The sequence below is a fragment of the Arachis ipaensis genome, chromosome B5, assembly GCF_059453495.1.
Source record: "Arachis ipaensis isolate K30076 ecotype BB chromosome B5, ASM5945349v1, whole genome shotgun sequence".
Taxonomy (NCBI): Eukaryota; Viridiplantae; Streptophyta; class Magnoliopsida; order Fabales; family Fabaceae; genus Arachis; species Arachis ipaensis.
Window position 1 is genome coordinate 131,891,794 of NC_142440.1, and position 11,696 is coordinate 131,903,489.

At 34.3% G+C, this 11,696-nt stretch overlaps 2 protein-coding genes across 3 annotated transcripts; one reads left to right on the forward strand and one right to left on the reverse strand.

Moving 5' to 3' along the window:
- Positions 1-295: 295 nt before the first annotated feature.
- Positions 296-1,824, forward strand: LOC107640993 (uncharacterized). Its single transcript, XM_016344500.1, has 2 exons — positions 296-444; positions 567-1,824. The coding sequence occupies exons 1-2, from the start codon at positions 296-298 to the stop codon at positions 1,822-1,824; spliced, it is 1,407 nt and encodes a 468-aa protein (XP_016199986.1).
- Positions 1,825-7,826: 6,002 nt separating this feature from the next.
- Positions 7,827-11,119, reverse strand: LOC107643969 (cytochrome P450 82A3). Of its 2 annotated transcripts, XR_015883524.1 has the most exons (3): positions 10,019-11,119; positions 8,048-8,766; positions 7,827-7,861 (listed from the first exon to the last, which is right to left on the reverse strand). XR_015883524.1 is itself a non-coding variant. In XM_088488140.1 (2 exons), the coding sequence occupies exons 1-2, from the start codon at positions 10,985-10,987 to the stop codon at positions 8,137-8,139; spliced, it is 1,599 nt and encodes a 532-aa protein (XP_088344266.1). In that variant the 5' UTR covers positions 10,988-11,074; the 3' UTR covers positions 7,991-8,136. The 2 variants fall into 2 exon arrangements, 1 of the variants encoding a protein (XP_088344266.1); XM_088488140.1 differs by lacking the exon at positions 7,827-7,861 and having other exon boundaries at positions 7,991-8,766; positions 10,019-11,074.
- Between the last annotated feature and the right edge of the window lie 577 nt (positions 11,120-11,696).

An 11,696-nucleotide genomic window follows, 5' to 3' on the forward strand; every position in this document is an offset into this window, starting at 1 on the left:
CCTTTGGTGTATCGCCTGGAAATTTCCTAGGCTTTGTAGTTTATAAAAAAGGGATTGCAATCGACAAAAGTAAGGCTGATGCAATATTAGCATTGTCTGCACCTAAATTGACAAAAGAAGTGCAATCGTTCTTGGATAAAGTAAATTATCTTAGAATGTTCATTTCAAATCTTTCTGATCGAACAAAAGTGTTCGCACCTTTAGTGAAACTAAAGAGTGATTCACAATTCGAATGGACAAACGAGCATCAACAGGCATTCGATTCATAAAGGCTTATTTATCAAAGGCTTCGATTATGGCGAATGTTCATCCACATGAGCCCTTAAAATTGTACATTGCAGCATCTCCAAACACAATTGGGTGTATGCTAGCTCAAGATGATGAGAATGGGAATGAACGGGTAGTTTATTACCTTAGTCGAGTTTTGACTGATATTGAGACAAGGTATTCTCCGATAGAAAAATTGTGTTTGTCCCTATATTATGCTTGTATGAATTAAAATGCTATATGGTGGCTAAATCATTAAAAGTTGTAGCACAAACTGATCTCATCAAGTATATGTTAAGTTTTCCAATGTTACGAGGACGTTTAGGGAAATGGATGCTCGCTTTGACAGAGTTCGATTTGCAATATGTCCCAATAAAAGCTGTGAAAGGTCAGGTCATTGCAGATTTTCTAGTTGATAATTCGAACAATCTGAATAACCAGGGGGCAAATGTACTCGACATTAAAGTCGATTATTGGAAGTTATATTTTGATGGATCGAAGCACAAAGATGGTGCAGGAGTTGGAATTCTTATTATCTCACCAGAAGGGATTCCATCAGAATTCCTGTTCGAGTTAAAATATCCTTACTCGAATAATATGGCAGAGTATGAAACTTTAATTTTGAGTCTTGAAATCTTGATTGGAAAAGGGGCTTTAGAAGTCCAAATCCTAGGGGACTCTCAGTTAGTCCTTAAGCAGTTATGGAAAGAGTTTAAATGTAATAATGAGGAGTTGCAAAAATACTTGGCAACGGCTTGGAAGTTGTTAACCTATTTTCGAAAAGTTTCTTTGGTTCATATCCCAAGGATTCATAATGAGGTCGCTAATGAGTTAGCCCAAATTGCTTCGAGGTATAGGATCGGCCCAGAAACTTTAAGAAAACTGGACAGTATCCATAAAATTTTAGTGCCTGCGGATAAAAGGGAAGCTTTGTGTATAGGTGAATGGGAAGACAATGATTGGAGAAAACTTATTGCTGAATATTTAAAGAATCCCAGCATCCCAGTCGACAAAAAGGTAAAATTACAAGCAATAAATTTTGTCTTGATGGCTGATGAGTTGTATAAAAAGGGAATCGATGGAACTCTGTCGAGATGCCTGAGGCAAAATGATAAATTCATTGCTTTGGGCGAAGTCCATAAAGGGATATGTGGTACTCATCAGGCTGGGAAGAAGATGAAATGGGTGTTATATCGCAATCATGTATATTGGCCATCCATGATCAAAGATTGTATCGAATATGCAAAGGCGTGTCAGGAATGTCAAAAGCATGGTTTGATACAACAGATCCCAACATCTGAGTTACATTCGATTATAAAGCCATGGCCGTTTAGAGGTTGGACTTTGGATTTAAGTGGATTGATTCACCCTTCTTCATCAAAACATCATAAATTTATCCTGGTAGCAATTGATTATTTCAAAAAGTGGGTCGAAGCAGTTCCTTTAATAGAAGTTGCACAAAATGAAATAATAGATTTTTTTGAGGAATATATAATCCATCGATTTGAAATTTCTCAAACATTGAGCACTGATCAAGGGACTATGTTTACTGGTTAGCGAATCAAGAATTTTGCAGCTTCGAGGAATATCAGTATGGTTACTTCAACCCCCTATTATGCACAGGCTAATAGACAGGTCGAGGCGGAAAATAAAATTTTGATAAGTTTGATTAAAAAACAAATCAGAAATAGACCTCGAACTTGGCATGAAACGTTAAGTCAAGTACTATAGGCTTATCAAAATTCACCAAGAGGGTCAACAGGTACGTCGCCTTATAAATTAGTATATGGCCATAATGTTATGATACCGTTGGAAATCAATTTGAATACTTTGAGGGTGTCAAAACAAAACGATTTGGCAGTTGATGATTATTGGAATGCAATGTTTGACGAGCTGAATGAATTAGATTCAGAGCGAATATTGGCACTTGAAAATATGATTCGACAAAAAGAAAGTGTTGCTCGAAATTACAATTGTCGAATAAAAGAGAAATACTTTAGTATAGGTAGTTGGTTGCAAAAATTATCTTGCCAATGGAAAAGAAATCGAGAGTTCTTGGCAAATGGTCCCATACTTGGGAATACCCTTTCCAAGTGATAGGATTATATTCTATAAATGCATATCGAATCAAGGATATCGAATCAGGAAATATAATCCATTCGATTAATGGAAAGTATTTAAAGTAATATCATTGTTTGCTGAATTAAAATTAAAATGCATAAGTCCGAAAACAAAGAGAACCATTACAAGTAATGAAATCTAAGGTGAAGAAATGTAAGGTGCCATAAGTTTTGCTAAATCTGAGCGTAGCTTTACCCTTTCATTGTCCAGAACTAAAAGTATTTCAGCATGCCTGAATTCTTCATATTGGGCCTTGTCAAGTTGTTTCTCACATTCTTCTTATTTGGCCTCAATAGAAACGATTTATTGCACAAGTTGTTGTTGCTCTTGTTGGGCAGTGGCTAAGGGTATAGCTATATCAGCTCTTCTCTTTCAAATTTTGGCAAGTTTTTCATTAATTTGAGCCAATTCTGCTTCAAATTTTCTCTCTTCCTTATCATAGTGAGCTTGCACGAAAACAGCCTAAGAAATTCTCAAATCGAATTCTTCACTGGAAACTTTGATTGGTTAAAGGGATGAAGTATAGTTTTCTGATTCAGTTCTGAGTTTAGCCACCTCATCTTTGATTTCTTAAAGTTTTTCCTGGGTAGTTACGCTTTTGTTGGCAATTTGTTTGTATTGATTGATTATGGTAGAGTGTGGGGTTGGAACCTAAGTTCAAATAGTGAATTCAAAAGATCAGACAAAAGCTTGTTTAGGGCTGCATCATTGGTCTATTCGATGGTTGGATGGTCCAGGAGTTTGAGAAGTGATAGAAGTTGTTCTCAAGCATTAACATTCAGCTCGGATGAAGGACCAGATAATGTAGAAGGACCAATGAGTATAGGGGTAGAAATAGGTACTTGGTCTTCTTGAATAGCTTGATTTAGAATGGTGACCAGGTTAACTAAGGTGACATTTGTAGATCCGGTAGAAACACCCAAGTCTCCGGATCCTTGACCAAGGAGAGGTTGGAGCTCAGCTTGTTGAGGAGGACTGGAGGTTTTTTGAGGAAAAGGAAAGGTTTTCAGAACTCTAGATGGAGAATCTGAAGTAGTAGTCTCAGTGACTCGAGAGGGGGAGTCAAAATCAGAGGCCACTTGATATTCAGCAGAAAGCGCAGCCTGGTTGGTTGGAGAGACATGTCCAAGGATCAAAGTTTATGTTGGAGAGTGATGAATGTGATCCTTTGTTAAGTCGACTACCTGTGTCCTAGTCGGAATTGAAAAGGCGACTTGGAGAGGCTAAACAGACTCTGTGGCTTGGATTAATGAATGAGATGTGGTCTGTCCTAGGTCTTGTTGTTGTTGTTGATGTGGGTGATCAGGTGCCAGAAATGAGTTGATTGATTGTGCAACAGTAACAGGCTAGAATGTAAGGTACAATAAGTCGAGATTTATTGTGATTAAATTAAAATATATGTTAAAATGATATAAAGTTATCGGAATGGGTCTTGTTCTTCGAACTAATTGAGAGCCTGAATCAGAAACAATTGTATCCTCCGATTGTGAGGATGCAGCAAGGATATTCTGAATAGATGGCTCACTTTCATCAGAGCTCCCACTCGACGGTTGTAATTGTAACTAAAGAAAGGTTGACATTAAAAGAGTTACGAGTGAATGTGATTATCGGAGAATTTCAGTTAAAGAATAATCATATGAATATAGTTACCTTCCTAGAAGTCTTTGATAGTGTCCGTCGACTTTTCCTTAGTGGTTGGCGTGAAGAAGCTGTGGTTTCAGCTTTTCTTTTTTGAGTTCTCTTTGGAGAACCCTCAACAGCAGGGACTGCTTGGACAACAGAGCGTTTGATTTTTTCAAAGGTACGACTGTACCTAGAATAGTAAGCAGTCCACCAATCGGAGCAAGATTGTGTGATGTAGGAGCTTCGATCATAAACAAGGTGATTGTAGCTTTCTTTTTGTTGTTGATTTTTTAAGAGGCAGAGATTGAGTTCTTTCTTTGAAGCCAAAGTAATATGACAAAATGGCCTGCTATTTCTGGGGAGAGGAGTCAGGATGGCTTGTGAGAAGCCAAGTTGCCTAGCTGTGTAATGAGGGGCATACAGAGTTACCTTGAAGCGTTGCTTTTTATGCTGAGGAAGCCCTGTGGGAATTACATGTACTGCCAGTAGATTTACCCAATTTCTGTTTGCAAGCTCATTTTCTTCAGAATCGTTGGAAAAGAGGACGCATTCGAGCCAAGCAGGACCACAATTTCGACGCAAAAAGGGGGTGAAATTGAGGTCCACATTGTGAAAGTCTTTGCAAGATTGAAAAAGAGAAAAGACAGTCCAAAATTGGCCTTCGTCTGATTGCGCTTCTGGAAAATTTGGCTTGAAATTAGCCAATCGGAAGCCTTCAATGTGCTGTTTGTCGGTAGCACCACCGCTATGCTTTGTCATATACTTTTCAAAAATGGCATTGAGTCATAGTTGGAGAAGCCAGAGAGGACCCTTGTGCTGATTAGATAGTTGTTTCGAAGACAATTGACAAACTGGCCAAGTTCTTCGAAAATGTGTCCCAGAAGAAATTTGGCCAAGTTTAAGGTGTTCCCTTCATGAAGCAGAGCAGCCAGAGGAAGAAAAAACTTTGACATTTGGACACTTCGAGAGCAAAAGACAATTGCATTTAGCCAACAAAATAGAAATGCCACATGTTCATCATTTGTGATGGGAGTGCCTTCTGCACCCATATGATGAATAATAAAGTCACTATAGGAAGTTGTGGGGGCAATGTTGTACTGTTGCCTAGGCTGCATGTTAGAGGTGAAGTCGGGAGGATTAATCGGGAGTCCTGTAATTGCAGCCACATCTAGAAGTGACATACCAATCATCCCACAAGGGAGGTGAAAATTATTGGAAGTCTTGTTCCAAAAAAAGGTCACAGCTTTGATCATCCAAGGGAGTGTCGAGGGAAAAAAGTGGAAAAGTCTTAGAAGATCCTGAATCCTGAGAGCTCCCAAGCAGCGCTCTTCGATGGGGCAAGGCGTTCATACCAGGCTGTGAAGTTAATTCCTCGAGGAGTGGTTTTAGGGTTGTTATGAAAGGGTTTTTGGTTGGTGATGAAGGAGATATCAAGGTCTTGATTGGTCAACAAGTCTTCTCCCTGAGCACTGGGGAAGAAAGGGAGTTTTTTGTTTGCCCTTTCCAGATTCTCGATGGGACCAATGGAACAATGGATGTCTTCACCCACAGTAAAGGGAATAAGGATTATAGGGTCGTTGACCTGATTCAAAATGTGAAGAGCTGGAGGAGCCGGTGGTTGTGAAGATTGAAGAATAAAAGTTTTGTAGGGAGACAGAATGCAAGAGAAATTGAAGAAATAAGAATTCGAGAAAGATTGGATAACGATGCAAGTGTCGAATATAAAGGAAATTTCATTGTAGCCGTTATTACAGAGGAAATTCAAAGAGAAAGGAGGTAACTTTGCGAAGAAGGCGAAGTGGTGGAGAGAGAAAGCGCAAGCCATGGGAAATGTGTCAAACGGGCCATAATTAATGGAGAAGGTAAATGGTAACTATGGCCAGTTAAAGTGATTGGAAACTGAATTAGGATTAAGTGTTTCATCTTCCAACGAGTGGTTTTGAAAGTAAACACATTAATCCTAGGGAGAAATTTGTTGGTCGAGAAATATTTTCGAAAGGATAAGCTAATTCGAAATATTAGAGAGATGTTAAGAAGGGAGCAGAAATCGAAAAGACACACGTACCAATGTTAAATGGAAGTTATCTGACGTGTTCTCGATTTTGACACCTTAATGAATTGGGAAAAGAATTCGAATAGAGGATCGAATGGCGTTTTCAAAATAGAGAATCGAGCGGTTACACTAAGAAGAAAGTTGAGAGCTTTTTTCTGAATTGGAAATTTATTGGTAACGTTCATTAGCAAAAGGCAGCATTGTGCAATTAAGGATCGGTTACAGATTTGTGTTATAAATATTAGTAAGATTTAGGAAATAAGGGTTGGAACTTTTCTTCAGAAATACACTCAAGCACACTCAGATCCCCAGCGAATTTCTGAGTCTGCATTCGAGTTCAATTTCTGTAGGGTTCCTTCCATTACCTTTAAATTTTCATTTACATTTTCTATAAAACTTTACTTTTTCTATCCAATTTATCTTTCAAACAATGTTTAATTTCTTTGTCCAATTCACATTTCAGCATCTTTAATTTCTATATCAAAAGTCCTTTGATTAAGTCGAATGTATTTTACTGCTTTGTTTAAATTCAATGCAAACCATTTTAATTCCAGTCAATTTACTTTTTCGAATCTTTCTTTTTACTCTTCTTTTATCTTTTTGGCATTTTTCAAACTTATTTCCCATGTCAATACTCGTCTAATGGGAGAAATTTTGATACATTTATAGAATTGGTACCTATAAAAAAGAGTAGATTTTGATCCCAAATCATTCGATATCGAACCACTATCGATTTGCAAAAAATTAATAAAACAATTATATATTTATTATATATAAATATATATAATTTAATTTATTTTTAATGTATATTTATATTTTAATAATTAATTTTAATATATATTTAATGTAATTAATAATTTAATAACTGATTTTTAAGGGACAGCTGTATACTTGCTCGTTAATAAATTGTCCCTGTCGCTATTTGCCAGTCCATATCTCTATTTGCCATTTCTTTAAGTAGAGCACCAATAATTCATAGAGACCAAATCACTCAAATACACGTAGCGAAAATCTAATTAGTAAACGACATCATGCATGGGGCCCCTGCAATATGTCAAATGCTATAGATAGATGGTGAATGTTATATCTAAATTAGAAAAGTATGAGGAGCCAATGTTATAATGTGTACAATGAAAATTTAGGGAGTATTAGATATATAATTATTAGTATTATCTTTTTTTATCAGCTGAAACTTTTTGGATGAATGGTATCATGATATGATATTAGAGTATTAGATCCGAAAGGAATTCGATTCTTGGTGAACCCAAAATTAGCTTAAATTTTTGAAGAGATGTTTATTATCTTAGTACTCGAATGGTTATTCTATATAATAGAAAGATGTTTATTTTGTAACTCAATAGCACATTGTATAAATAGTCCATTATTTTTCTAGCAGAACTCATCTAAATTACTAAAAAAAATAAATAAATAATTTATTTTAAATATTTTATTTTTTATTTTAAAAAATAAGTTAAACAATTTAAACACCATAATAAAGACATCATCACTTAAATATAAACTCAAATTTAATATCAGTCGTGATTTTCACGTTTTTTGTCTTTGCGTGTTTAACTTATTTAACTGAAATTAAAACAATAATATAATTAAATAATTTTTACGTAATAGAGTACAATGATTTCGTTTAATTCATATCATCATTTCTAGTATTAAGGAGGATAAGACTTTATTATAGATAGGTTAATGTTAACATAACCCCATAACATTTAATTACTAAAAGTAAGCGACAATTCGATCATGTACATCACGAAATCACCATCATTTGATTTTACTTTTTTTCTTTTTTTGGACATTGTCTAAGACCAAAAGAAACGACCCGCCCACACAAGCAGAACACAACCCGATCCGAAGAACTACCCACACAGAGACCCACCCCCAAATCGATCGCGATCCTCTCTTCTTCTCCTTCATTTGATTTTACAACTTTATGTTTAAGCAGAGATGGACATAATCATAATGGATCACAACACCAGTAGATAACTAGGTTCAGGTATAGGACTTAACAAAGTGACAATATACGAAAGCACACAACTAATAACGCTAGTGTATGTTAATTACATGTTTACATAACAGTTGGGAGATAAACGTGGTTTAACCATGATCTTAAGTGGAGTAGTTTTAGCAATGACCAATCCAAGAGTTGCACTCATATCAACAAATTCAATAGGTGGGTTCAATATTTCAAAGGAATGCAAAAAGCTCGCCAAAACAAAGTGAAGCATTTTAAGGCCAAATGAAATTCCGGGACAAATACGTCTGCCACCTCCAAACGGTAACAATTCAAAGTGATGGCCTTTAACGTCGATATCTTTGTGGGTTGTGAGGAATTTTTCTGGCTTGAAGTCCAAGTGATCTGACCAAATATAAGGATCGGTATTGATTTTCCAAATATTTGTAATTAGCTGAGTTCCCTTTTTGATGTGATATCCACCTAAATTGCAATCTTCTGTGAATTCATGAGGTGCTGCTAGAGGAGCTGCTGGATACAATCTTAATGTTTCCTTGACTATAGCTTGAAGATATACTAAATTATTTATATCTGACTCAACTATGCATCTATCTTTCCCTATTTTCTCATCAAGTTCTTGTTTTGCCTTTTCCAACACGTGAGGATTTTTCAATAGCAAACACATGGCCCATGTAAGAGAAACTGTGGTGGTGTCATTTCCCCCAACTATCATTGTCTGCGACATTAAAATAGTACGAGTTACATGACAACAATGCTATACACATTTAAGGAGGATCAATCTTGCAAGAAAATAGTAGATCACATACATTAAGGAGATCAGTTTTATTTTGAAAAAATAATAACAACAACAAACGGAAGTATGCATATATGTATGTTTTGAATGAAAATCAAACTAAAGCTTTAAAACATGCAAAGAAGAAATAGAAAGCTCAACTAATTGTTGCCAGAAAAAAATATATTTTTCACTGAAAATATTAATTACCAGTACCACAATGTTATATCATTCAAAATTGCTATTTGTATATTAAAATTAGCTATTAAAATCAGCCACCAATATATTTGTGTATAAATATATGTGTGGTTTAATTTATTTTTAATATGTATTTATATTCTAATATGTATTATATACTGGTAGCTAATTTTAATGGTTAATTTTAGTGTACACGTAGTATAATCGTATATCATTATATGGAAGAGTGTATATGGCTATTATTAGGGTGGTTAACTATATAATTTAGTAACATTTAAAATGTACTATTAAGATTAAGGTCATTTTTATTTATATTTTGATAATACTTTTTATTTTATTTTTATATTAAAAAGCATTATAAAATAATATAAAAAAATATTATTTTAATTTAACATCTAAAGCCATTGTAATATTATAGTATATATCACTTTATATATATACATGAAACTTTTTTTTACTCTTTATTTTCATGTATTCGGTCAACTCATTATACTTACTACTATATTATTTAGGTAGCTACAGAATTTTATTAATTTGTGTTTTAAATTCTAACATACGATAATAAGAAAGGAATGAGCACACAATACAATAGCAACAGAGAACAAGTTGGCTTATTGTAGGTGGAAAAAAATAAAAATTAAAAAAATTAAGAAAAGGAAAAAAAAAAGAAGAAGAAGGAAAGATTAGATAAGTATTAAGTGTATAATTCTCTACTCCCAGTGTGAAATATGATTTAACTATTGAAAAAAAAAACTTTTGAGCCAATAATAGTAGTTTAATAAATAAATTTTATTAATTTATGTATATAAATTTTAAAAATTATGAATTTAAATTATATTAATTTATGTGTATAAATTTTAATAAATATGAATATTAATTATATATTTTTTTTGTATATAAAATTTTTGTATATATAAATATAAATTATTATTAGCTCAGTGCTGGCTAAAAAAATAGAATAATAAGAACAAGTAACAAATTCTAAATAGATACATACCAATATTGTGGCTTTATATATGGTGTCAGCATCAAACCCATGAATGTTGGTATGAGAAAACACCGAAAGCATGACATCAATGAAGTCACGTGGCTCTTCACTTAACAAATCCATGTTTTTGCGATGCTCATCCAACCATCCACTCAAAATCTCATCGAGTTGTTTAGCAGTTTCTTTCATGGCCTTCTCATGCCCCCCCAAATCAAGCCACCTTAATGAAGGAATAGCATCTCCCACAGTAAACAGCCCCATAAGACGCATCATCTCCCTAATAGTCTTTAAACACTTACTCGCTTTATCCTCACTCTCCGAATCTACAGCTCCAAAGAATGTCTTCCCCGCAACTATTCTAAGAACCATGTTGAATGTCAATTCTGCAAACCATTGCTTTACGTCCACCAACACGTATCCAGATTCATTCTTCTGAGTGGACCAAAGACTTAAGAGATCTTTTGTTGAAGCTCGAACTTCGGAGACACGAACATGGCTTAGCAGCTCTATGCGGCGATTCGAGAGAAGCTCTAAGGTTGAAAACTTGCGGAGTTCACGCCAATATGGACCGTACGGCGTGAAACCAATCATGGCTCCATTGTAGCCAAGGTTTTCGAATGAGACAAGATTGGGACGAGAAGCAACAATTGCATCATTCTTTGTGAAGCATTCTTTCGCCATTTCTGAGTTGCTTAGTACTACAATCTTTTTGGAACCAAGCTTCACGGTGAAAAGGGGTCCATATTTGTCAGCCATGGCGCCTAAAGTAATGTGGAGTGGCTGTGAACGTGAGCCATGGAAGAGTGGAAGGTGACCCAGTATAGGCCATGCACCAGCCACCATTGGAGGTTCTCTATGTTTATTGCCAGCTTTGAATGGACGATACATTAATAAATAGAATAAGATGGTAATAACAAGAGAAAGGATTGTTATTCCAGTAATTGAGGTGGTGTTTGGATAAGTTGGAATTTGATCCATTGATTTTTCTGCTCAAGAATTTGTTTGTGGAATTGAAAAATGAAGAGAGATGAGTTTGATTTGGATAAATGATGAGTTAATTAGCTTAATGCTTTAATTTTCCTGATTTGTTTAAGTAAAGAAGGCGAGCATATCAAGCATACTGCATACACCAAATTAATTATAGCAAAAGAGGAATTACTGTGATCGATATTTTAAACATGTGTATTGTATTTGTAATTATGTATAGTTTTTTCAACCCGTTCTTATAATTTAATAAAGAAAAATATTAGACCAACGAATTATAACTCAAATGACATATTCTCTTATCCCCATTTAAAGGTATTGGATTCGAATCTCACTTCAAACTGTAAAAAAAAAAAAAAAAAGAGAAATGTTAAAATATTATCAAAATTTATAATTTTTTCATAATTTTTAATCATTAATTCAATTTTCTTAGTTTAGTAATTTAATAACATATTTTAGTTCATATTTTTAAATATTAATGATTAATTGATGACAAAAAATAATAAATTTTAATAATTTTATAGTATTTTTTTTTACTAATTTTCAGTTAGGTACTATTATTTAAAAATTAACATTTGTAATTAAATTTTTAGGTTATTTTAAAAAAAATACAATAATTTTAGAATATTTCATAATTTATCATACATAAAACATAAAATTAGGACTACATACGGATCGGATTGGATCGGATATGGTCGAAATC